The 26,403-nt window shown below is 49.4% G+C and overlaps 2 protein-coding genes across 5 annotated transcripts in view; both read left to right on the forward strand.

The window, feature by feature from the left end:
- SRCAP (Snf2 related CREBBP activator protein) overlaps positions 1-20,229 on the forward strand; it is a 42,286-nt gene extending 22,057 nt beyond the window's left edge. For 3 of the 4 annotated variants that reach the window (XM_058681006.1, XM_004586889.2, XM_058681005.1), the window contains exons 22-34: positions 370-534; positions 812-997; positions 1,199-1,465; positions 1,815-3,286; positions 8,879-9,144; positions 9,280-9,482; positions 12,539-12,708; positions 12,844-13,040; positions 13,126-13,240; positions 13,433-13,549; positions 16,642-16,836; positions 16,970-17,053; positions 17,157-20,229. In XM_058681006.1, the coding sequence (XP_058536989.1) occupies positions 370-534; positions 812-997; positions 1,199-1,465; positions 1,815-3,286; positions 8,879-9,144; positions 9,280-9,482; positions 12,539-12,708; positions 12,844-13,040; positions 13,126-13,240; positions 13,433-13,549; positions 16,642-16,836; positions 16,970-17,053; positions 17,157-19,829 (6,110 nt within the window). In that variant the 3' untranslated portion in view covers positions 19,830-20,229. The remainder of the gene's footprint in view (positions 1-369; positions 535-811; positions 998-1,198; positions 1,466-1,814; positions 3,287-8,878; positions 9,145-9,279; positions 9,483-12,538; positions 12,709-12,843; positions 13,041-13,125; positions 13,241-13,432; positions 13,550-16,641; positions 16,837-16,969; positions 17,054-17,156) is intronic. The other variant, XM_058681007.1, reaches the window with a different exon arrangement.
- Positions 20,230-20,376: 147 nt separating this feature from the next.
- On the forward strand, positions 20,377-25,711 carry TMEM265 (transmembrane protein 265). The gene is made up of 3 exons (XM_012927570.2): positions 20,377-20,773; positions 21,640-21,810; positions 25,232-25,711. The coding sequence occupies exons 2-3, from the start codon at positions 21,643-21,645 to the stop codon at positions 25,391-25,393; spliced, it is 330 nt and encodes a 109-aa protein (XP_012783024.1). The 5' UTR covers positions 20,377-20,773; positions 21,640-21,642; the 3' UTR covers positions 25,394-25,711.
- Positions 25,712-26,403: the final 692 nt, after the last annotated feature.

Here is a 26,403-nt window from a genome sequence, read left to right on the forward strand (position 1 = left end):
TTAGGTACCCAACATATATCAAGTGTTTGGCCAGACACAGATAAGTCATGTTTAAAAGCCAAAAGGAAGCCACAGTTTAATTGGGGAGATGAATAAATAGGGGTCAACCTAAACCTCGCAACAGATAAATCAGTTACCTTGGGGTGAAGGAGCAGCATAGAGCAGGAGGTAGTGATTAGTCTGGTAGCAGGCCTTTGGGGGATGTTGTAAAGGTGACTGCGTAAACTGAAATAAGAAGGAGTATCTCTCGTGCATAAGAATCTAGGCGGCTAAGTTTGTGGGGAAGGCCTGGAAGAACTGGTAAGGGCATAGGCTGCAGATTGGGGGAATCTGTGAAGTGTTGTACAACAAAGCCTTCTCTGTTTGTAGCAGGTGAAGTGGTCAGCATCGGGCAGTTGGCCTCACTGGCACAACGTCCAGTGGCTAGTACAGGTGGAAGCAAACCTCTCACCTTCCAAATCCAGGGCAACAAGCTGACTTTGACTGGTGCCCAGGTGCGCCAGCTTGCTGTGGGGCAACCCCGCCCGCTGCAAAGTAGGTAAAACCCACCCCCTGTCCTGCCTTTTTCCTCCTCTCCCCCTGTCCCCTTGTTTTGTGGCTCTTTTTTGTTGTCAGCCTTTGTGTTTCTTCCTCTAGCTTTTGGTGAGTGGGGTGGAGGGGATTGGTTAGAGGGGGTTTCTTGGTGGAGAAGAGGTTATTTCAGAGTTTCAGAGTTAATACCTTCTCTCTTTCCCTGTCCTCTTGCCATTGCCTCTGCCCTCCCCCGGCTCATAGCTGCTTCTCTCTCTCTTTCTCTCTTCCCTTAACCCAGGGAATGTGGTGCATCTCGTGTCAGCAGGGGGGCAGCACCACCTCATCAGCCAGCCTGCCCACGTGGCCCTCATCCAGGCCGTGGCCCCGACCCCTGGCCCCACCCCTGTCTCTGTGCTGCCTTCTTCGACCCCCAGCACCACCCCTGCCCCCACAGGCCTCAGCCTTCCGCTTGCTGCTAACCAGGGTGAGGCACCTGGCCTTCCTACTTACTTACCCCTTGCTGGCCTTGGTCTTTCCAGGTGTGTCCTGGGCTCCTGTCTGTTCAGCCTTCCTTTGGTGTTGTTTTCCCTTGCCAGTATCTGTCTGCTGCCCTCTCCTACCCTTAGATTTCTTCCATTTTTGGGGTCTTTTTCTACCTTCACCTCAATGTAGCTTCCTCTTACAGTGCCACCAACCATGGTGAATAACACGGGTGTGGTGAAGATTGTAGTGAGACAGGCCCCTCGGGATGGATTGAGTCCTGTTCCTCCGTTGGCCCCGGTACCCCGGCCTCCGAGTTCTGGGCTTCCAGCTGTGTTGACTCCACGCCCCACGTTAGCCTCTGGCCGACTTCCCTCGCCTACTCTGGGTACTGCCCGCTCTCCCATTCCTACAACGGCACTGGTGAGGCCTCTTCTCAAGCTGGTTCATGGTTCTTCACCTGAAGTCAATGGTGAGTCTAAGTGTTTGAGGCCAAAGTTTTTTTGCTTGAGGAGGTGGAGACAAGAGGGGGCGGCTTTGAGGGTTTCTTAATGATACTGGATCCTTTAATTATTATCATTAACTGACTTGATTTGCAGTAGGCCCCAGAGTTGGGCTACCTAAGCTCTGACCTAACTCCAAGCATTTGTTGGTACCTTGGAGGAGAAGAAAATGTTGCCACTGTCCTTGGATTTTTTACTTTTATGTTGTGAGGGTTAAGGCTTTCTAGGGAACAGGTTGCCTGGGATTAAGGGTAGGGATGGGAGAGGGTAGTGAAAAAAAAAAAGAATTCTGGACTAACTTGTCCTCTATCTCCACAGCTTCAGCACCCGGAGCCGCTCCCTTGACAATGTCTTCTCCTCTGCATGTGCCATCCTCACTGCCTGGGTCAAACTCTTCTCCCATGCCGATTCCCAACCCCTCCCCCCTCGCTAGCTCTGTGCCCTCAACAGTCCCAGTGTCGTCTTCACTCCCCACCTCTGTCCCTACCACACTTCCTGCCTCAACTCCGCTAACCATCCCCATCTCGGCTCCCTTGCCTGTTTCGGCTTCGGGTCCAGCTCTTTTGACCAGTGTGACTCCGACACTGGCACCTGTTGTCTCAACGGCTCCTGGACCTCCCTCTTTGGCACCTGTTACAGCTTCTCCGTCAGCATCACCCTTGACACTAGGTTTGGCCACAGCTCCATCCCTGTCCCCATCTCAGACACCTAGTCACCCTCTGTTGTTGGCCCCCACCTCTTCACACGTTCCAGGGTTGAACTCAGCTGTGGCCCCAGCTTGCTCACCTGTTCTGGTGCCAGCTTCAGCCCTGGCCAGTCCTTTTCCAGCAGCGCCAAATCCAGCTCCAGCTCAGGCTTCCCTTCTGGCTCCAGCACCTTCTCCATCTCAGGCTTTGGCCACCTCTCTGGCTCCTATGGCGGCTACACAGACAGCAATCCTGGCTCCTCCAGCTGCTCCCCTGGCTCCTCTTCCAGTCGTGGCTCCATCACCAGGCCCTGCTCCTATCCTGGCTCCATCACAGACTCCGGTTCCAGTTGTGGCTCCGTCATCTACTCCAGGAACCCCTTTAGCCTCAGCATCTTCAGTGGTGCAAACCTCAACTCCTGTATTGACTCCATCATCAACACAGACCGTCGTATCAGCCCCAGTTCCATCACCGCTCCCAAGCCCAGCTTCTACACAGACACTGGCCCTAGCCCCAGCTTTAGCATCCACTCTTGGCAGCTCATCTCCATCTCAGACGCTTTCTTTGGGCATGGGAACCCCCCAGGGGCCATATCCAACTCAGACATTGTCATTGACTCCAGCGTCATCCTTGCTGCCAACTCCAGCCCAAGCACTGTCTTTGGCACCAGGACCAGCACTGGGCCCAACGCAAACGCTGTCTTTGGCTCCAGCCTCTCCAATCGGCCCAGCCCCAGGTCACACGCTGACTCTGGCTCCAGCATCGTCATCCACTTCACTCCTGGCCCCACCTTCAGTACAAACACTGACCTTGAGCCCTGCCCCGGTTCCAGTGCCCACCCTGGGCCCTCTTTCTGCTCAGACTCTGGCACTGGCTCCAGCCTCAACACAGGCCCCAGCTTCCCAGGCAGCTTCCCTTGTGTCGGCATCTGGCGCTGCTGCCTTGCCTGGCACCATGGTATCCCGACTGCCTGTTTCTAAGGATGAGCCTGAAACACTGACGTTGCGCTCTGGTCCCCCCAGCCCTCCCTCCACTGCTACCTCGTTCAGTGGCCCCAGGCCTCGACGCCAGCCCCCCCCACCACCTCGTTCCCCTTTCTATCTGGTAAGTTGCATTTCCTGCAAGAAGAGGGCACTGGGGCTTGAGTTACTCTGGAGTATTGGTGGATTGGCTAGAATGGAGTGTACCTGAGCATGTAGCAAAGCAGCAGTGCCATGAACTACGTATTTGAGTGGCCATCAGACAGGTTTTTCTTTAAGCCCGTATTGTCCCGTGTAAATTAGTAATAATTCATGTCCTTCCTGTCTAGTGTTAATTGAGGGCTGAATGTGATTTTAGAAATACTAATCACTAATTGGTGGTGGATTCAGGGCTTTTTTTTTTAGCTAGTAATGTGCTTGATTCTTATTCTTTGGATTGTTGACACCTAATTGCATCCTTACGTATTTTTTAACTTTTATTATTATTACTTATTTAAGGGGCAGAGTTACAGAAAGGGGAGATCTTCCATCCACTGCTCACTCCCAAAATGGCTGAGATGACCAGAGCTTGGTTATTCTGAAGCCAGGAGCCAGAAGCTTCATTCAGGTTTCCCAATTGGGCACAGGGGACCAAGCACTAGAACCATCCTTTTCTGCTTTTCCAGGCTGTTGGTGTGGAGCAGCCAAGACTTGAACTGGTGCACATATGGAATGCCGGGATTGCGGGTGGTGCCTTTACTTGCTGTATCACAGCGCTAGTACTTAATTGCCTCATTTTACAAAAGAGATAACTGGCCCACTGCATGTTCTGTTTTTTAAGATTTATTTTACTTTTTTATTGGAAAGTCAGGTATACAGAGAGGAAGAGAGACAGAAAGGAAGATCTGTCAGATGATTCACTTTCCAAGCAACCACAACTGTCGGAGCTGTGCCGATCTGAAGCCAGGATCCTGGAGCCTCTTCTGGGTCTCCCACATGGGTGCAGAGTCCTAAGGCTTTGGGCTGTCCTCTACTGCTTTCCCAGGCCACAAGCAGAGAGCTAGATGGAAAGCAGGGCCATTGAGATTAGAACCTGCACCCATATGGGATCCCAGTGCGTGCAGGGCAAGGACTTTAGCCACTAGGCTACCACTTCAGGCCCTACATGTTCTGGAAGTTACACAATTTATGAGAACATGTTTGCTCTTGTCCTCCGCAAGAGGTAGTTTTCAGATATGGGAAGACTTTTTCTCAATTGTAAAACCATTACCAGTGAGCTTTCAACAGATTAATGGACCCCATAGATAATACTTTTTTTTAAAGATTTATTTATTTTTTATTGGAAAGGCAGGTGTACAGAGAGAAGGAGATAGAGAAAGATCTTCTGTCCACTGGATCACTCCCCAAGTGGCTGCAGTGGCCAGAGCTGAGCCAATCTGAAGCCAGGAGCTTCTTCTGGGTCTCCCATTTGTGTGCAGGGTTCCAAAGCTTTTACTGTCCTCTACTGCTTTCCCAGGCCACAGGTAGGAATCTGGATGGGAAGTGGAGCAGCTGGGATATAAGTGTTCCCATATGGGATCCCAGCACATGTGAGGCAAGGATCTAGCCATTAGGCTATCACGTTGGGATCAATAATTCTTATTTACAATCCTGAGTTTCTGACAGTCAGCTCTTATTAATTTTTTGTATCCATACTGATAAGTGGGAGGAAAAAAGAACTTTGTTCCTGGTTCTTTCATTAGCTTTCTGATGGCCATTTTCCCTACATTATAAGTAGTTTGATACATGTAGGAATAAACTAATCTCTGTATTTAGGTTAAAATAAGTGGCAGATGAATTACTGAGAAGAAAGATCTATTGAGACCCTCCTGCCCTTCTGTTCTCTTGAGTTACCAAGACCACTGCTTCAGTTGTGAATCAGCCTGATGTCACCACCCTGCAACAGAGCCACTGGCTTTGTTGTTGATTTTTTCCTAACACTGCCAGGGTGGTCCTTGCTTATTAAAAATGGGGAAGAGAAGCCATGGTGGCTAAATTTTTGTTTCCTCTGCATTTTCTTACAGTTACAGAGTGAGGGACATTCAGAGAGGATAGCAGACTGATCTTCCATCTGCTGAGTCGCTAACCAAATGGCCACAATGGCTAGAGGCTGGAACTGCTTCTAGGTCTCACGTGTGTACATGGGCCCAAGCAGCTGTGTCATCTGCTGGTGCTGTCCCAGGCACTTTAGTGGGAAGCTGGATTGGAATTAGAGTAGCCAGGTCACAGGTGACAGCTTTTACCTGCCATGCCACAACGTTGGCCCAGTGTTAAACATCCTTAATCAAAAACTCCAAATGCTCTAAAATCAACTTTTTTAAATGCCACCATGATGCTCCAAAGGTTTCATAGCTTGTAATATTTTAGATTTCAGATTCCTGGATTAAAACTGCTCAGCAGGTAAAGTCTGCAGATATTTTAAATTGAAGAAAAAAAAGCAAATTTCTGATTCCAGGCCTTTTGGATGCATGTAGGATAGTCACCCAGTAGCAGCTATTTAAAGCTTTTTTCTTATATAATGATATGTAAATCACATGCTATACCACTACACTCACCCTGTTAAAAGTGTGCACTTTGAGCAACCTTGGAGTGCACTCATGGGGCGGGCATCCAGCCTGTGACAGATGCAGGTTCAGTTCCTCCCTGCAGCTCCTCATGCCAGCTTCCCAGGAGCTCCAAAGGCTGGACTCCTGGCATGCTTGTAGGAGATCTGGATTAAGTTTCCATTTCCTGGCTTCAGCCAAGCCTACCCTGGCTATAGTGGACCTTTGGATATGAGAACAGGAAATGGAGCTCCAAAAAGAAACCCTGCCACCCCTTTAGCAATCACCCCCCTTCCCTTCATCCCAACCACTGGTCTATTTTGTGTGTCTATAGATTTGCCAGTGGATTATGCAGCAAAATTAATGGAAAATATGTATTATGAGATAACTGTACATGAATTTCCATTTTTCCCTTTTTTGCAGTGAAAAAAGCTTACCATTTAATTCCATTTTCCATGACCGTTTTGAAGTACTCTGTGTTGTGCTTGGGCTGGATTGACTTGGGGTTCACATGTTTTTAAGGTTCATGTGTATTATGTGCATCAAGACTTGTTTTTTTTTATTGAATAATTTTCCATTGTATATTGATAGACTTTGTCCATCAGCTGAACAGTTGATGGAGATATTTGAGTTGTTTCTACTTTCTGTCTGTAATGAATAATGTTAACTGTATACATTGCCCATACAAGTTTGGGTATGAAAGCATTTTCAGATCCTAAACATACTGTGGCAAGTAGAATTGCTGGATAACTCGGTGACTATGTTTACCTGTTTGAAGAACCGCGAAACTCTTTGTTTTAATTTTCTTCAGTTGAAAGGAAAAGTTGTGCCCAGTGTGATAGCGTAGTGATTAAAGTCCTTGCCTTGCACGCATCGGGATCCCATAATGGGCACTGGTTCTAATCCTGGCAGCTCTACTTTTCATCCAGCTCCCTGCTTGTGGCCTGCAAAAGCAGTTAAGAACGGCCCAAAGCCTTGGGATCCTGCACCCGCGTGGGAGACCTGGAGGAAGTTCCTAGCCCCTGGCTTCGGATTGACTCAGCTCCAGTCATTGCAGCCACTTGGGGAGTGATCCAACGGATGGAAGATCTTCTTCTCTGTCTCGCCTCCTCTGTATATTGGACTTTCCAATAAAAATAAATAAATCTTTATTCAAAAAAGAAAAAAGGCAAAGTTATAGAAAGAGGGAGAAACAGAGATCCCATTTGCTAATTGACTTGCCAGATGGCTGTTCTGGAACAGTCTGAAACCAAGAGCCAGGATCTCCCATGTGGATACAGGGTTTCAAGGGTTTGGGCCATCCTTTTGTTGCTTTCCCAGAAGAGAAACAGTTGGGACAAGAACCGGCACCTATGTGGGATGTTGGCACTGCAGGCAGACAATTAGAGTGCAGTGCCACTGTGCCAGCCCCACCCAAACTTTTTTTTTTTAAGATTTATTTATTTTTATTGGAAAGTCAGATATACAGAGAGGAGGAGAGACAGAGAGGAAGTTCTTCTGTCCGATGGTTCATTCCCCAAGCGGCCGCAACGGCTGGAGCTGTGCCAGTCCAAAGCCAGCAGCTCTTCTGGGTCTCCCACGCGGGTGCAGGGTCCCAACACTTTGGGCCACCGTCAGCTGCTTTCCCAGACAAAAGCAGGGAGCTGGATGGGAAGTGGGGCAGCCGGGATTAGAACTGACACCCATGTGAAATCCCGGCGCGTGCAAGGTGAGGACTTTAAGCACTATGCTATCGTGCAGGGCCCACCCAAACTATTTTCTTTTCTTTTTTTTTTTTTTTTAAGATTTATTCATTTTATCACAGCCAGATATACAGAGAGGAGGAGAGACAGAGAGGAACATCTTCCGTCCGATGATTCACTCCCCAAGTGAGCCGCAACGGGCCGGTATGCGCCAATCCGAAGCCGGGAACCAGGAACCTCTTCCATGTCTCCCACACGGGTGCAGTGTCCCAATGCATTGAGCCGTCCTCAACTGCTTTCCCAGGCCACAGGCAGGGAGCTGGATGGGAAGTGGAGCTGCCGGGATTAGAACCGGCGCCCATATGGGATCCCGGGGCCTTCAAGGCGAGGACTTTAGCCACTAGGCCACGCCGCCGGGCCCCCAAACTATTTTCTAAAGTGATTATATTTTGAACATTTGACATCCAGGTGTCAGGCTGCCAATGCAGTAAGTGCCATGGAAGAGACTTTGGTGCTTTTACAGACTGAAACTTTTGAAGCACAAAGCAGGAAGAGTTCGGTCCAGGTCACCCAGGCTTCCTGCTTGCCATATTACCTTTGTTTCTTTAGGATCGAGATTATACTGGAAGGGTGGCAGGTTAATTGTCCTGCCATCCTGTCCCAGGCTGGCCCTGGGTGACACCTGCTGAGAATTTGATTAGCTCTCTGTATGCTGGTCAGCAGTTTGAGGGGAGAGTTCTTATGATATTTGTGGCCCACCACAAAAACATGAATTCAGTGTTGTGGAATTTCAGTGTTGTGGAATTTCAGTGTTGTTTTTTAGGACTGGTCCTGCACTTGCCATTCATTCTATAAACTTATTGGAATGTGGGTCTTATTTTGAATGTCCGGGAATTCTGCTTGGGTAGCACAGAAGATAAATTTATTTTTCGGAGAAAGTTTGATTTAGTATTGTAAGAGCAGTAGTTTTCATGGATAACCTGGGAAACTACATAAAATACAGTATAATTTTGGATATTCTATTTCTGTGTGGCCAGAACTGTGAGGTGTGTGGTGTTTTAAAGATGTATTTATTGGAAAGGCAGATAGAAGGAGAGAAAGAATGAGAAAGAAATGTTTTTCTGTCTGCCAGTTTGCTCTCCCAGTTGCCATTAACAGCTGGGACAAGCTGAAACCAGGAGCCAAGAGCTCTCTCTGGGTCTCCAGTGTGGGCGGCAGGGACATAGCACTTCAGCTGTCACCTGCTGCCTCCCAGCAGGTGAGCTACAGGAAGCAGGTGTCTACAGGAAGCTGGATTGGAGGCAGGACTAGACACCGGCACTTCAGTGTGCCATGTGGGCCATCATGAGCTGCAGCCTGAGCCCTGCAGCACAATGCCTGCCTCTGTCACTCTGTTTTGTTTTTGGATAATGACTTTAATGTGTGTTCTCAAGGACTGATTATTTTTTCTCTGTTTTGTTCTTCCATGCGTAGGACTCTCTGGAGGAAAAGCGGAAGCGACAACGAGCTGAACGCCTGGAACGGATTTTCCAACTTAGTGAGGCTCATGGGGCCCTGGCACCCGTGTATGGGACTGAAGTCCTGGATTTCTGTACCCTGCCCCAACCTGTTGCCAGCCCCATCGGCCCTCGTCCTCCTGGCCCCAGCCACCCCACCTTTTGGACTTATACCGAGGCTGCCCACCGGGCTGTACTGTTTCCCCAGCAACGACTAGACCAGCTGTCAGAAATCATTGAGAGGTTGGCAGGGCTAAGTGCTCATGGGGAGCGGGTCTTTGGGCCTCAAAGTGGATGTAGTGCTTAGGGCTGGTGAAGGTGTGAATTGCAGGGTGTTTCAGGATTCCATCTTTTACACTGCTTGCCTTTTCTACACAGGTTCATCTTTGTCATGCCTCCTGTGGAGGCACCTCCCCCATCCCTACATGCCTGCCACCCACCTCCTTGGCTGGCCCCCCGGCAGGCAGCTTTCCAGGAGCAGTTGGCCTGTGAACTCTGGCCGCGGGCTCGCCCTTTGCACCGTATTGTGTGTAACATGCGCACCCAGTTTCCTGACCTGAGGCTCATCCAGTATGATTGCGGTGAGTTCACTGGCCACTGTGGTATCCTTGACCTCTTTCTTGGTAGTAAGACTGCTATAACAGGGATGCTGCCTGTTGTGGGTAGAGGTTCCTTTAACTCGTCATTTAGGTTGTACGTCTGGGCAAAATAAAGAATTGTCTTTATGATGGATTCTTGTCATTTGTAATGTGCTTCTAATGCAGTTACTTGGTCAGTGGTTGATTTATAAACATCTGTCATATTTTGCTGTTCATTTGGAATAGAGTAATAAGTCAACATAGTTTTTAGATTTATGGGGAAGTGTATGCAATGGCATAAATAGTAAATTGTGGTTTGGAAAAAGGCAAGGACCCTTGTATTGATTAGAATGTCCATGGCTGCAAATAACAGAAACCAACCAAGATTAGTTTAAACCACGAGAGCATTTATTGCAGAATGCTGAGAATTGATAGTATGTGATTAGTTCCGAAGCTGAAAGACTTACTTTCTACCTTCTCCCATTTCTCTTATTTTTTATTTTTACACTTTTTCATGGTGTTGTGATGGCTGCCATAATTTTAGGGAGATACCACTTCTCTAAGCAGGAAACAAGGAGTTGAAGCGGACACCCTTTTGTATTTCCTTCCTCTTTTTTTCAATTAACTTATTTATTTTTATTAGAAAGTCACATATTCAAAGAAAAGGAGAGACAGAAAGATATTCCATTCACTCTCCAAGTGGCCGCAGTGGCCAGAGCTGAATTGATCTGAAACCGGGAACTTCCTCTGGTCTCCATGGAGGTGTAAGGTCCCAAGACTTTGGGCTGTCCTCGACTGTTTTCTCAGTCCATAAGCAGGGAGCTTGATGGAAATGGAGTAGCCAGGATAGGAACCAGCGCCCGTATGGAATCCTGGTGCATGCAAGGCAAGAACTTGAGCCACTAGGTTAGTACGCCAGGCCCTCTCCTCCTTTTTCATGTTAGGTTTGGGGAGAGAGGAGGAAGGCCTTACAGCTTAATGCTTCACATCTCATGGGCTTGAACTGGGACATACGCCCATCCCTAGAGTAACCACTGACGGAATAGTAAAATTGGACCAGTCATGATTTGCTTTGCGGAGTTGGGCATATCTTGGACACAAGTCATCTGCTTGGTGTCTGCAGTGTTACTCAGATTCTAGTTTCCATGAATGCCTATTGGACAGTGTTGCTAGTTTCTGCCAAACACCTCTGAACAGACATTCTCATAGTGACATGTTCGGTGGTCAGTGTTCTAGAACCATGCAAATCATTTTTTTTTTTTTTAAGATTTATTTTATTTTTATTACAAAGTCAGACACACTGAGAGGAGGAGAGACAGAGAGGAAGTGGAGCTGCCAGGATTAGAACCAGCAGCCACATGGGATCAAGGCGAGGACCTTAGCCACTAGGCCACGCTGCCGAGCCCGCAAATCATTTCTTACCACAAGTTAAGGTTCTTTTTAAATATATATTTAATATTAAAAATCATTCAGATGAAGTGAAAATCTTTATTGAAAGTATTCAGAGTAAGGACAGTTATTTGGGGCAGCAGATAAGCCATTCTGCCTTGGGCCCGGCACAGTAGCCTAGTGGCTAAAGTCCTCACCGTGCATCCACTTGGGATTCCAAATGGGCACCACTTTGTGTCCCAACAACTCCACTTCCCATCCAACTCCCTGCATGTGGCCTGGGAAAGCAGTGGAGGACGGCCCAAAGCCTTGGGACCCTGCACCCGCGTGGGAGACCTGGGGGAGACTCTGAGCTCCTGACTTCAGATCAGCTCAGCTCCGACTGTTCCAGCCACTCAGGGAGTGAATCAGTCGCCGGAGATTCTTCTCCTCTCTATATATCTGACTTTTTAATAAAAATAAAATAAATCTTATTTTTTAAAGCCATTCAGCTTGGAAAATAGCAGAGGATGTCCTGAATAATTGGGGCCCCATCCAGTCCTAGACAGGGTGCTTAAGTGCTGGCTCCAGCCTAACCCAGCCATTTGGGTTATGAACCAACATAGGTGATCTCTTTCTCTCCCTTCCCACCCCTAACTACTTTTCTAATGAATAGTAAAAAGACTTTTTAAAAGATACATTTATTATTGTTAGGCAGATTTACAGAGAAGAAGATCAGAGAGAAAGATGTTCGATCTGCCGGTTCACTCCCCCAAATGGCTACAACGGTCAAAGCTGAGCTGGTTGAAGCCAGGGGCCCCCTCCAAGTCTGCCACGTGGGTGTAGAGATCCCAAGGGCTTGGGCCATCTTCCATCACTTTCCCAGACTACAAGCCTTGGATCGGAAGTGAAGCAGCCAGGACACAAACCAGCACCCATATGGGATGCCAACACTTGAAGGCAGAGGGTTAACATGTTGAGCCACAGCACTGGCCCAAATGAATAATAAATGAATCCTAAAACATTTTCTAGAGAAGCTCCTTTAGATGCCTACAGTTGTTATAAGAGTGCTTGGGTTTGAGTCCTCTCTCCGCTCTCCATTCCAGCTTCTCACTAATGGGCACTGTGAGAGGCAGTAGAAGGTGCCTAGAGTCCATGGGGGACTCTTGGATTCAGTTCCTGGTTGCTAACTTTGGCCTGGCCCAGGAAGTGAAAGTCCGTGAATGGGAGTTCTGTCTCTGCCTTTCCAATAAACATTTAGAAGAAACAGTCAAAGTGGCTTAGCAGAAGATGCTGTTTCTATGTTTGATGGGAGGTTGAACTAGATAATCTCATGCAGTCTTATCTATATATAGCTCTGATCTGTGACTTTAAGTGCCTCTCTTTAAGCCATGATTTTGTGGAGATCTGTTCTGTGAGTCTTTCTGTGGCGGTTGTAGTACTTAAAAAGGTCTTACTAATCAACCATTGAAGATTCTGGTCATCACCCTGATGATCTGTATTAACCTACCCGTAAGTAGACTGAGAGAAGCTACATCCCGGCAGAAGTAGACTAAAGGGCAGCTAATGTTTGGAGGCAGGTATTTTTGCTCTAAACTTTTATTACTTTGCAGCCAGAGCCTTCCAGTGCTGAGTATTTCCCCGATTCCACCTTAAAGCCAGCTCCTCTGTACTCCTTCATATCTCTTCAGGAAAGTTGCAGACGTTGGCAGTGCTGTTGCGGCAACTCAAGACGGAGGGCCACCGGGTGCTTATCTTCACCCAGATGACCCGAATGCTTGATGTGTTGGAGCAGTTTCTCACCTATCATGGTCACCTCTATCTGCGCCTGGATGGGTCTACTAGAGTTGAACAAAGACAGGTAACCCAGACATCCTTATCCCTGAGAGGCTCACCTAGGCTGCTGTTGTTTTTTCCAGCCCTCAAGCTTCAGCACTAAGCTTTGGACCTGTTTTTAGGGATAAGATTCCAAATATATCTTTTCTTTTCCCTCTAGGCTTTGATGGAACGATTCAATGCAGACAAACGTATATTCTGCTTCATCCTTTCAACTCGGAGTGGGGGTGTGGGCGTGAACCTGACAGGAGCGGACACTGTTGTTTTTTATGACAGCGACTGGAATCCCACCATGGATGCCCAGGCCCAAGATCGCTGTCATCGGATTGGCCAGACCCGAGATGTTCACATCTATAGGTATTGCCTAGACTTTTCTCATCCCCTTTCTTGTAAGGGTTTCTTTGAGTTTTGATTGTTTACACTCAACCTGCATCACTCCTAGGCTTATCAGTGAACGGACAGTGGAGGAAAACATCCTAAAAAAGGCAAACCAGAAGAGAATGTTGGGAGACATGGCCATTGAGGGAGGGAACTTCACCACAGCCTACTTTAAACAGGTACTATGTAAAATCTTTTGTAATGCGCAGAAAACTATGTCTTGTTAAAGAGGAGCTGTTTGGGCTTTTTACAGATAGGCTTATTCAAACGTGGCTCCGCTAACACTTCCGATAGCTCGCAGCTTCAGAGCTGTGGACCCAGGACTGGCATTTCTTTTGGTTCTGAAACTTTGTCTCTATTCTGTCTAACAGCAGACCATCCGAGAATTGTTTGATATGCCTGTAGAGGAGCCTGGCTCCTCTGTGCCCTCTGCCCCTGAAGAAGAAGAAGAGACTGTGGCCAGCAAGCAGACCCATATTCTGGAGCAGGTGATAAAATAGTGGATAATCCCTAAAGTAGAACCAATACGTATTCTGTCAGTCTCTTTTAAAAATAATTCCATTTATTCAAAAGATTTACAGAAAGCAAGCAAGATCTTCTAATTGCTGTTTTACTCCTGAGATGGCCACAGTGGCCATGGCTGGACAAAACAAGAACAGAAGCTTGTCCTGAGTCTCCCACATGGGTGCAGGAGCCCAAACACTTGCGCCAACTTATACTGTTTTCCCAGGCATATTAGCAGGGAGCTGATCAGGAAGTGGAGCCGCCAGCACTTGAACCATATGGGATGATGGCATCGTAGGCAGTATGCCACAGCTCTGGCCGCTGTTTATTTTCTTGAGATTGTCCCTGGGGTAAAAACTACTGTGGCTGCTTCTCAGATTATAGCAAGGCTTTGATAGTTTTTAAGTATATTGCTTATTGATTCACATGCTTTGGTAAGAAAGAAAGAAAAACAAAGGTATCCTTACTTCTGTATTTGAATTCAAGCAGTGCTTTGGGATCTATTTTATTTGAAAGGTAAAGTTAGAATCATCTTTGGTTTATTCTTCAAATGTCTGATGGCCAGAGTTGGTCCAGGCCCAAACAAGGATCCTAGAAATCCTTCCAGGTCTCCCACATGGGTACAGCATCTCAGGTGTTGGGATCATCTTCTGTTACTTTTTCAGGCACATTAACAGATAGCTGGATAAGAAGTGGAGCAGCTGGGACTTAAACCAGAGCTTATGTGGGATAACGGCATCACAGCAGCTTAACTTGCTGTACCACATCTGGCCCGTAGTTGTGTTTGTAGAGGTCAACCTTGGGTAAAGCTGCTCCTGTGGTGTCAGAATCCCAATGGAGCACCAGTTTGAACCCTGGCTACTGTGCTTCCCATCCAGATCTCTGTTAATGGCCTGGGAAAAGCAGCAGAAGCTGGCACAAGTAGTTGGGCCCCTTACACCCACATAAGGGACCCAAAACAAGCTCCTAGCTTTTGGCTTCAGCCTTTGTGGCCATCTGGGAAGTAAACCAATGGATGGAAAAACTATCTCTAACTGACTTTCTTTCCTTTTTTTTTTTTTTAAGATTTATTTATTTTTATTACAAAGTCAGATATACAGAGAGGAGGAGAGACAGAGATGAAGATCTTCTGTCCGATGATTCACTCCCCAAGTGAGCACAATAGCCAGTACTGTGCCGATCCGAAGCCAGGAGCCAGGAACTTCCTCCAGGTCTCCCACATGGGTGCAGGGTCCCAAAGCATTGGGCCATCCTCGACTGCTTTCCCAGGCAACAAGCAGGGAGCTGGATGGGAAGCGGAGCCGCCAGGATTAGAACCGGCGGCCATATGGGATCCTAGCACGTTCAAGGCAAGGACTTTAGCCGCTAGGCCACGCCACCGGCCTGCTAACTGACTTTCAAATAAACAAATCTTTGAAACTGGTGCTGTGGCTCAATAGGCTAATCCTTCACCTTCAAGTGTTGGCATCAATTATAGGCAATGGGTGTAAGAAGTGTTTTGTACATATTGTCAATCACTGATTCCAAACATTCCTGGATCCTGTCTCAGTGTGCTTAATCAGTGTTGGCCCTGAGTGTTTTTGTTTTTGGTTTATTTAGTGTTGTTTTGTTTTTGTTTTAAGATTTATTTGTTTTATTGGGAAGTCAGATTTACAAAGAGAAGTAGAGATATTCCATCTGCTGCTTCACTCCCCAAATGGCCGCAGTAGCCAGAGCTGAGCTAATCTGAAGCTAGGAACCAGGAGCTTTCTCTGGGTCTCGCACGCAGTGCAGAGTCCCAAGGACTTGGGCCATCCTCTGCCGGTTTTCAGGCCGTAGGCAGGGAGCTGGATTGGAAATGGAGCAGCTGGGACATTAGGTGGCGCCGAAATGGGATGGTGGCACCGCATGTGGAGGATTCGTCTGTGGTGCCGTGGTGCTGGCCCCTAGTATTTATTTAGTTTTATTAGAAAGGCAGTGAGTTTCCATCTACCAGTTCAGTCCCCAAATGGCTACAGTGGCTAGAGCTGAGCCAGTCCAAAGCTAGTAGCCTCCTCCAAGTCTCCTGTGGGTGTAGGGTCCCAAAGTCTTGGGCTGTCCTCTGCTTTTCTCCCAGGCCACAAGCAGGAAGCTGAATCAAGAGTGGAACAGCAAACCTTTTTTTTTAAAAAAAAAAGGGCTTGGCGGCGTGGCCTAGTGGCTAAGGTCCTCGCCTTGATCTCATATGGCCGCTGGTTCTAATCCCGGCAGCTCCACTTCCTCTCTATCTCTCCTCCTCTCAGTATATCTGACTTTGTAATAAAAATAAAATAAATCTTTAAAAAAAAAAAAAAAAGAGTGGAACAGCCAGTACCCGAACCAGCACCCGTATGGGCTTCTGGTATTTCATGCAGAGGATTAGCCGTCTGCACCGCTGTGCTTGCCCCACATGTATACTTTGTCATAACACTCCCTATATTTACTGGTATTTAGGACCTACAGGTATCCTATGCATCATAGAGATGTTTTAATGAATTCTAAAATTTTCTAACACTTTTTAAACCCATTTTTCATGATCTTTGGGAAGGAACACTTCCACCCTGTGTGTGCCCTATGCTGCTTTGGTGTAAAACTCCCTGGATATTCACCTCAAGAAAAGCTCATATCAGTATCCCCCCCCCCCCCAAAATAATCTTTTAATTTTTTTTCAGAAATTTTAAGATTTATTGGTTGGTTTGTTTATTTGAAGGTCAGAGTTTGAGCCTGGGATAAGCAGAGATTTCTCGATTTGCTGGTTCACCTCCCAAATGGCTACAGGGACCTAAGGCTTTGGCCATCATCCACTGCTCTTCCAGGCCGTAGGTAGGGAGTTGGATGGCACGTAGAGCAGCCAGAACACAAACTGGCACCTGTATGGCTGGGATGCTGACGAGAGCTCTAAGTGTGACTCTGAAGGAAAGGAGGTAGAACTAGCAGTCTTAGGCATTTGTCCCTAGTACGAGTGCTGCTGAAGCCCACTTGCTGCTCTGGTTAGCTGTGTTGGGTTGATCAATAGGATGTTCAGTTCTTGCTGTCTCATATATGTTTTGCTTGTTTGTTTTCTTACATGCCCTCAAAGGCATTATGTCGGGCAGAGGATGAAGAGGATATCCGTGCTGCCACTCAGGCCAAGGCTGAGCAGGTGGCTGAGCTTGCAGAATTCAATGAGAGTGAGGGGTTTCCTGCTGGTGAGGGAGAGGAGGCCAGTCGGCCTGGAGCTGAGGATGAGGAGATGTCTCGGGCCGAACAGGAAATTGCTGCGCTTGTTGAACAGGTTAGTGTTGGACCCAGTAGTTTCCAACTTCCTCCTCTGTAACTCTTTCGCTTGGGCTCCTGGCCCTTTGTCAGGGGTGACGGGGCCCTGGGCGTCAGGCCCCTCTGCTGACCTCCACTGCTCTGTCCGGCAGCTAACTCCCATTGAACGCTACGCCATGAAGTTTCTGGAAGCCTCCCTGGAGGAGGTGAGCCGGGAGGAGCTCAAGCAGGCGGAAGTGAGTATGTTGGGGGTTGGGGCCTGCAGCAGAAAGCTACTGATTCCCCCACGGCCTGCTCTGCGTGCTGCCACTGACCACCCTTGGGCTCTGTTGTTGGTAGGAGCAAGTGGAAGCTGCCCGCAAAGACCTGGACCAAGCCAAGGAGGAAGTGTTCCGCCTACCCCAAGAGGAGGAGGAGGGGCCAGGGGCTGGGGATGATACTTCCTGTGGGACTGGTGGAGGCAGCCATCGGCGCAGTAAGAAGGCCAAGGCCCCTGAGAGGCCGGGGACGCGTGTCAGCGAACGTCTTCGTGGAGCCCGGGCTGAGACTCAAGGGGCCAACCACACTCCTGTCACATCTCCCCATCCTCCCCGCAGCACCTCCACGCCCCCCCGCTCCAGTCCAGCCAGGGAGCGAGTTCCCAGGCCAGCACCTAGGCCTCGACCCACTCCAGCTTCAGCCCCTGCTGCAATTCCTGCCCCAGTCCCTGTTCCAGTCTCTGTCCCGATACCTGTTTCAGCCCCAAATCCAGTAACTGTTCTTCCTGTTCATGTTCTCCCTTCTCCCCCACCACCTCCTCCACAGATTGCTCCTTCTTGTTCCTCACCTGCCTGTACCCCTCCTCCTGCCTGTACCCCTCCACCAGCTCATTCCCCCCCACCAGTCCAAACCTCTGTCTTGATTCCGTCTTCCCTCTTGCCTGCTCCACCTTCTAGACCCCTCTGTGCCCCAGCTGCTCACCTCCCCTTGGGTTTGGGGCCTGAAGCAGAACTGCGTGCACAGCCATTGGCATCTACAGAGTCCATGGAGCTGGCTGGCGTGAACACATCCGAGGCTTCGCAGCTGCCTCCTGGGCCACCTGCAGATCTGTTGCCAGTTGCTGTGGACAGCCTGCCTGCTTCAGAGAAGAGCCTCTCTCTCACCCCTTCTGCACCTAGCACAACCTTGGAGGCTGGCAGTGTCCCCAATGGTGAAGAGCAAGAGGTCCCAGATCCTCCAGAAGAGGATGTCCTCCCAGGCCTGCCTGACGGTCTGAGTGAAAGCAATGGACTTGAGCTCGCACCCTCAGCAGTGTCGGATGAGCCGCTTCAGGATCTGATGGATGTAGATAGGAACTCAGAAGAGCTGGTGGAGTCGCAAACCCCAACCTCCACCCCGGAGAAACCCCAGGAGCTTGTTAGAACTGATGTCACAGCCCCATCCACCTCATCTTCAGCCACCTCCTCACCTGAGAGTCCTTCACCTGCCCGACCCCCAAGGCGTCGCACCAGTGCTGATGTGGAAATTAGGGGTCAAGGGGCTGGTAGGCCAGGGCAACCTCCAGGCCCCAAAGTGCTTCGTAAACTGCCTGGACGACTAGTAACCGTGGTGGAGGAAAAGGAGCTAGTAAGGCGACGGCGGCAGCAGCGGGGAACTGCCAGCACCTTAGTGTCGGGTGTCTCTGAGACTAGTGCCAGCCCGGGAAGCCCATCAGCCCGCAGTGTTTCAGGACCCGAGTCATCCCCACCCACCAGTGGGCCCTGTGAAGCTGCTTCTTCGTCCTCACTGCCCACCCCTACCCAGCATCCCTTCATAGCTCGTCGTCGCATTGAGCTTGGGGTGACTGATGGGAGCAGTCCAGAGAATGGAGAAGGGGCACTGCTTGCCTTCACCCCACCTGCTGTGAAGCGTCGGCGTGGGAGGCCACCCAAGAACAGGTCTCCAGCAGATTCTGGGAGAGGAGTGGATGAGGCGCTCTCATCCACTCCTAAGGGAAAAGCTAATGGGGCCGATCCCAGCCCTGGGGCTGAGACCCTGACTGTTGCAGAACCTGTCTCGGGACCCCAGCTTATTTCTGGTTCCCAGCCTCTTGAACCCCAGCCAGTTCACAGACCTGAGCCCATCATCCTGTCACCTGTGGAGAAAAGGCGGCGTGGGCGGCCCCCTAAAGCACGAGATCTGCCCATCACTGGGACCATTTCTTCTCCAGGGGATGGCAGTTTAGAGAGCCGGACACAGCCATTCCCGCTGCCACCACCCCTGCCACCACTCCCACCACTTCTGGCCTGTTCCACTGCTCCTGTCACCAACACTGTCACCACTGTCACCATTTCAACATCCCCACCCAAGCGGAAACGGGGCCGACCTCCCAAGAACCCACCATCACCTCGACCCAGTCAGCTCCCCGTCTTGGACCGTGACAACTCTTCTGCTCTTGAGGGCTGTGGAATGGGGAGGCAACGGCAGCCACAGTGCCACGGGGAGAGTGAGGGTAGTTCGTCTGACGAGGATGGGAGCCGCCCCCTCACTCGCCTGGCCCGCCTACGGCTTGAAGCAGAGGGAGTACGGGGACGAAAAAGTGAAGGGTCCGTGGTGGTTGCCGTCATTCAAGATGACCTGGATTTAGCAGAGAGTGGGCCAGGCAGCGGGTTAGAATTGACACCTCCTGTGGTCTCAATAGCCCCAAAACTGCGTTCAACCCGGCTGCGTCCAGGGTCTCTAGTTCCCCCACTAGAGAGTGAGAAGGTGCCTCGCAAACGGGCTGGGGCTCCAATTGGTGGAAGCCCTGGGCTGGCAAAGCGGGGCCGCCTCCAGCCCCCAAGTCCCCTGGGGCCTGAGGGTTCAGTGGAGGAGTCTGAGGCTGAAGCCTCAGGTGAGGAGGAAGAAGGAGATGACACCCCCCGCCGCCGGCCTGGCCCCCGCAGGCTTGTTGGGACCACCAACCCAGGGGACCAGCGGATCTTGCGCAGCAGTGCACCTCCTGCCTTGGCTGGCCCTACTGTTAGTCACAGAGGCCGCAAAGCCAAGACGTGAGTTAGGTGCCCCTCCACTGAGGCTTTCTGCCGTGGCCACTTTCCCTCCGTGACCAGGCCTGACTCTTAACCACTACTTGAAGTCTTGAGGGGGAAAGCCTCCAAGGAGATATCAGGGCCTTCTTCCTTCTTTCCATCTGAGTAGGGAGTAGGCAACTGGTTGTCATGGAAATGGGGCTCCTCGCAATCCCCCTTCCCTCCCACCCCATCTGGCTGGGCAGTGTTAAGGGTGGCAAGATAGTCTGTCCCCACCCCCTGTACTTGATTCCCCAGCTGTCTTTCACAGCCCCCACCCTTAGAGGAAGGGAGAGGGGCTTCTCTACAATGAGTTTGTTTTTTTTCTTTTTTTTTTTTTTTTTTTTTAAGGAGAAAAAATAATAAACTTAGTTTCTGTATGAGCATCCGTGTAAGGAGGCTTCTGATTTTCTGATTCTCTGGTTTGGTGGGGGTTGGGTGGGAGCTTGGGCAGTGGTTCCACTCTCCACCATGACTGTCATGCCCGATCGAGCCCAGGATATAAGTCTTTGATGCACAAGTGAGCCATTATGAGGAAAGATTGCTAACCTGATATGGGAGGATGCCTTTTCCCTGAAGTTCAGATTTTAAGTCCTTCCGACGTCTGGTTCCTCCCCATCCCTTCAAGGCCCCTGGCTCCTAGGCTGTGCCCGCAACTTAGGAGCTGCTTTTCACTCCCCATTTCCTAAAAGCAGGCCTTCTACCTCTACTTGTACCAGTCCTTGGCTGTCCTAGTGTCTTCCATCTAGCCAAACTGGTTTGAGCCAGCCACACCCCTTTCCAGTTTCTGGGGCTCTTCAGGCAGTGGCTGGCTGCTTGGCCCCACCCCGTGGCTTGGCGGGGAGCCCTGAGTCAGCTCCCTCTCCACCCAGGCCAAATGAAACCTGAGGCAGGAGGCGAAACTCCAAGTCCCTCAAGACCTGTGGCCAGGTAAGAGCCCTGTTCTGTTTTTCTGACCTCGATTCCCTGGGCCATCTCGTGTTCCTGCCCCACCGAGTATACTTCAGCTGAATTCTGGACTCAGACCTCCCCGCAGCTTGGTGGCGTGTGTCACTCTGTTTAGTTTCCCTTGCCCCTTTTCCTTCTTCCCTTTGTCATGTTACTTGTGTACAGGGACCTCCACGTGGTACCATTTTGTCCCAGCTGAAAAGGATGGTTGAAGGGTGGGAAATTGGCCTGGTGCCAGCGTCAGAGGCTGTGAGAACTAGGCCGTGTTGCAGGTTTCTGTGAAGAATGAGGTCATTTGGAGCCAGGCGTCATCTGATGGTATTGTATGGCCGGGCTTGAAATGAGAGGAGAGGAGAGGGGCTGGGGAGGCAGCCTAGCAGGAGCAGCTCAACTTTGGGTCTTCAGTCATCAAGTAAGGCTTCTGTAGGGGATTTTCCTTTGCTCCTTCCCTGGGACTGTTGTATGTAATAGCTGCTTTGGTTGAAGTGGGGTACAGGGCCTAGGGGACTTCTCTGTCTACTCTGTGCATAGGGGCCACCTTTAGGGAATTTGAGGGTTCTTTGGGGAGTTATTGTCTCCCTTCTGGTGCCCAAGTGTGTCCTTGTCATTTTGTTTCTCCCTGCTTGTCAAAGCAATAGTACAGATGTGCTGTGTTCACAGGCTGGGAAACGGATTCTAGTTGAATTTCCTCTCCTAGTCTATGAGTCACTAGAGGACTTCCCCAGTGGGGCAGCATTCCAGGGAGTTGGGCAAGGCCATAAAGCATGCTTGGACAGGGGTGGTGTCTTAGCAAGCCATGCCAAGGGCTCTGTCCCTGGGCTCAAAAGTACCTTGGCTGTCGCCCACAGGTGATGGAGGACGAGGAAAAGGCAGTGGAATGCTTGGTGAGCAGCACGGAAGCTGCCCATTCTCCATCCCCCATCCGCTGCTGCTGGCTCCGCCTCCGCTACTTGGCAGCTGCTAGCATTATCTGTGGCTGCTCTTGCCTGGGAGTCATAGCTCTTGTGTTTGCCATCAAGGTGAGGAATGCTGTTCCTGTGGGAGCAAGGGGGACCTGGGTGTCAGGTGAAGGTTTAGTGTATTTGATTTGTCGGCTGACCATATAGCAACAAGTATCTATCAGTGAGAGCATGACTCTAGGCCTAGGGCCAGAGTAAAATACTGTCCTTGCCTGTCAGAGGACTCAGAGGAGTTAGCACCATACCAGACACGGCACCGGGCACTCTGAGCCAGGACAGGTCCAAGTGTGAGACTGTCTACAAGGCAACTTCACAGGTTCATGAAAAGTGGAATTAAAAATTTTCAGTAGGCATTGTGGCACAACAGTGAAATCATCTCCTACAGGAGTAAGAAGTTCAAGGTCTGACTGCTACACTTCCTGTCCATCCTGTTGCTGATATCTGTGCTGGAGATGTCAAATGATGAGTCACGTACTTGGAGCTGAGGCACTCAGAGTCAGATTCTAGGATTGTGGCTTCACCCTTGGTCCAGCCAACGTTGTCTGCAAGTGGGCAGTGGACCAGTAAAAGATATTTCCCCAACTCTTTGCTTTCAAATAAAATGAAAATAAATGTATGATATAGAAGAAGGTAACTTGTTTTGGTACAGAAAATCCCTGAAGTCATACGTAAAGAATCTTCAGAAAGTTATGGAAACTGTGGAAGTTAAAACTTTAAAATCATTTTGCACCATAATACATAATGTTTTTGCCTTTTCCTGTGTCTCTATTTTTTTATTATTATTATTTTTTAATTTTTGAAATGTATCATACCATTTTGTATAGTCTGGGATTCCCCTCCCCCATTTTCTACCCTCTGATTGATTTTTCCCATAATGTCACAATTCATAAGGAGTTACAATTCCATCAGTCTGCTATTTAAACGTGCTCCAACATTGCTGGTACAGACAATGTCAGTTCATCATCCTATTATATAGATATATCCAGCACTTTCCTTGGGAGTCCATCTTTTATTTAGAAATAGATGCATGTTGCATTGTGTCTTCACTTCTGGATATGGTAATTTTTTTAAAGATTTATTTTTATTGGAAAGTAAGATGTACAGAGAGGAGCATAGATAGATCTTGCATCTGAAGATTTACTCCCCAAGTGGTCGCATCAGCCAGAGCTGAACTGATCCAAAGCCAGGAACCAGAGACTTCTTCCAGGTCCACGTGGGCGCAGGGTCCCAAGGCTTTTGGCCGTGTTCGGCTGCTTTCCCAGACCACAAGCAGGGAGCTGGATGGAAAGCGGGGCTGCCAAGATTAGAACCAACACCCATATGGGATCCTGGTGGTGCAAGGCAAGGATTTTAGCTGCTAGGCTGCTGCTTTAGGCCCCAAAATATGTATATTTGAAAAAAAAATTTTTTTTTATTTGAAAGGTGAAATTAGAAGGGGAGGCAGAGAGAATTGATCTTCCATTTGCTGGTTCAGTTCACTGCCCAAATGGTCAGGGCACTCCCAGGCCAGAGCCAGAAGCTCTAACATGGGTGCAGGGACCCATGGATTTGGAGCATTCTCTGCTTGCTTCTTACGCCATTAGCAGGGAGCTGGGTTGGAAATGGAGACACCGGGAATCAAACTGGTTCCTGTATGGAGAGCTAGAACTGTAGGCTGAGGCTTAGCTCCCAAAATACACATCTTAATTATAAACTTTGAAGTGTTCTTGAAAGTGTGCATTGGAGTAGCTGACTGGAAAAGCATTACTGGGCAGGTGATGATGGAAGGGCACTAAAGGTAAAGGAGCAAAGTGGGGCCCGGCGGCATGGCCTAGCGGCTAAAGTCCTGGCCTTGAACGTCCCGGGATCCTATATGGGCGCCGGTTCTAATCCTGGCAGCTCCACTTCCCATCCAGCTTCCTGCTTGTGGCCTGGGAAAGCAGTCAAGGACGGCCCAAAGCTTTGGGACCCTGCACCCACGTGGGAGACCTGGAGGAAGTTCCTGGTTCCCGGCATAGGATCGGCGCGCATTGGCCCGTTGTGGTCACTTGGGGAGTGAACCGTCGGACGGAAGATCTTCCTCTCTGTCTCTCCTCCTCTCTGTATATCCGGCTTTCCAATAATAATAAATCTTTAAAAAAAAAAAAAAAAGCAAAGTGGCAGAGGCCTGACAAGTGAGGAAGAGAGAGGAAGCTGGAGCATCTAGGTTCTCAAGGATCTGCAGGTATATATATATATGTATTTTTTTTTTAATTGAAAAGTCAGAGCAGAGAGAGAGAGAGGAAGATCTTCCATCTGCTGGTTCACTCCCCAAGCAACCACAATGGCCGGAGCTGAGCTGATCAAAGCCAGGAGCTTCTTCCAGGTCTCCCATGCGGGTGCAGGGTCTCAAGACTTTGGGCTGTCCTTGCCTGCTTTCCCAGGTCACAGCAGGGAGCTGAGTGGGGAACGGGGCTGTTGGGACATGAACCAGTGCCCATATGGGATCCCACAGCATGCAAGGGGAGGAATTTAGCCACTAGACTACTGTGCAAGGCCCGGACCTGCAGTTTTGTTCCAAGAAGTTTTGACTGAAAGTACACTGGGGAGCCATGAGCAGGGCTTTGCAAGGGAGGCTGATGTGGTCAGATTTATTTCAAGAAGGTCCACTCTGGACATGTGGAGGATGAAGTGGAAAGGGCGGGTGAGACTAGAGGCAGCTAGGCTCTGCTGAGAGCATCTCTGATTTTCTTTCAAAGAAGCCAAGTGGCTGTTGAGAGGGCTATACCACCTTGAAACATGTAACAGAAGCTGCACACATGTCTTTTGAAAGAATACATAGGCTCATTCAGATTTAGTTTAATTTATTTGGAAGGCAGAGAGCAGCATCTCCCATCTACAACAGCGTATTTTGGGCCAGACAAGCCAGGAGCCCAGAATTCCACCTGGGCCTCCCACATAGGTAGCAGGGCCCTAAGTACTCAAGCCATCACCTGTGCCTGTGGATGGGTATTAGGAAGCTGGAGTCCAACGTGGAGAGTACTCCGACCTGGGGCTTGCAGGTATGCCCAGTGGCTTCACTACCATGCCAAATGCCCAACCCCACAGGCTGACCTAGACAGCATGTTAGGATTTCCTCTGCCCTAGGTGTATTTTCAGTTAGAAATTGGTTCCCAAATAGCATAACCATTCTGTGTTTTGTTAGGGAAAAGGGACCCTTGATGAAAGAACTAAGTTGATTGTGTTGAAAGAACAGGATGCTGATGGACTACATGAGTGAAATACACCAGTTTACTGAGAACTCCAACTTGCGAGTGAATCTGGGTTGGATAGAGAAGATTAGGGATTAAAGGTTTGGGAAGTACCTTCTTATGTTTGATCTTTTAAGTGCACTGTGGCCACCCTGACCGGTGAGGGGGAGGCAGAGGGTGTGTGTGTGAGGTTTTGAGCTATGGCAGGAATGGGGAAGTGGAGTGGGGCCATGGGGCAGGAGGAGAAGCTAACCATGAACCTGCCCCCACAGGCAGAAGAGCGGCATAAGGCAGCCCGGTGCGAGGAGGCAGTCTACTGGGGGGCTCGTGCCCGGAGGCTCATCGTGGCCAGCTTTGCTGTCTGGCTGGCTGTTCTCCTGCTGAGCCCTCTGCTGCTGTGGCTGCTCTCCTATGCCATCGCTCAGGCTGAGTGACCCTCAGCAGCCTTTGCTGAGAGTCCACCAAGACTACCTGGATCCTGTCATGTGGCCTTGCCAAGGTCCCGGGACAGCAGCGGGCCTTTCTGCCTGGAAAGATGGAGCCTCGCTCACTGGGTTTCTGAAGAGTCACCTTGTCATTGATACCAGGAGAGTGGCAGCCACTGAGCTGCCAACCCTGCTCTTCCGGTGCTCACCATCTTCTGTCTCTCTGACCCTTTTCCATCCTAGAGACATTCACCCAGAAAGGGGGTTGAGGACCAGGCCTAGTTTTATTAGAATTTGTTTTTAATAAAAGCCTTTTCTAGTGGTGAACTGCTCCGTCTAATTGTTCCTCCCTGGGCCCTCAGTGAGAGCCAGACTGCTCCTTATGACAGAAGCCTGCAGCTCCCCTCATGTGGGGCTGCAAGGGAAAGAAAGGGTTTTGGTTTTTCTGGAGATTTCCATTCTTTGAAACACCCTGATTTCTCCCGAACACAACAAGAGACCCTGAGGCCATAAAAGTGAGTAGTAGAAACAGCTGCTGAGTGCCTGCCACATCCAAGCTGTGCTGATCTTTATGCAGTCCAAGAAATGTTGCTGGTGCTTACCCATGTCCTCATCCTGTGGTGGAGGACACAGTTACAGGTTTGTGAAGGTCACCCAGCTAGTAAGTAAATTGCAGAGCTGGGACTGAACCCAGATCAGCTGAGTGAGGAGAGCAGGGATGAGGTAAAAGCAGCAACCACTCTGACCATGGGGATGTGTGTGATTATAATAATCTCATATATTTCATATTTGTATACTATTTTAAACATAGAAAATTTGTTGAATTACATGAAACAAAGTACCCAAAGCAGATGTACACTTAGGGGTAACTGAACACAAAGCAAACATTTCAATAACCATTTAGTCGAAACATTGAAAATTGTCAGTCATCCGAAGCCTGCATTATGCTCCTCCTGATCACCACTCCTCCCTCTCTCCCTCCCTCCCTCCATCCCTCCCTCCCTTCTTTTTTTTTTTAT

Source organism: Ochotona princeps, chromosome 24 (genome assembly GCF_030435755.1).
Source record: "Ochotona princeps isolate mOchPri1 chromosome 24, mOchPri1.hap1, whole genome shotgun sequence".
Taxonomy (NCBI): domain Eukaryota; kingdom Metazoa; phylum Chordata; class Mammalia; order Lagomorpha; family Ochotonidae; genus Ochotona; species Ochotona princeps.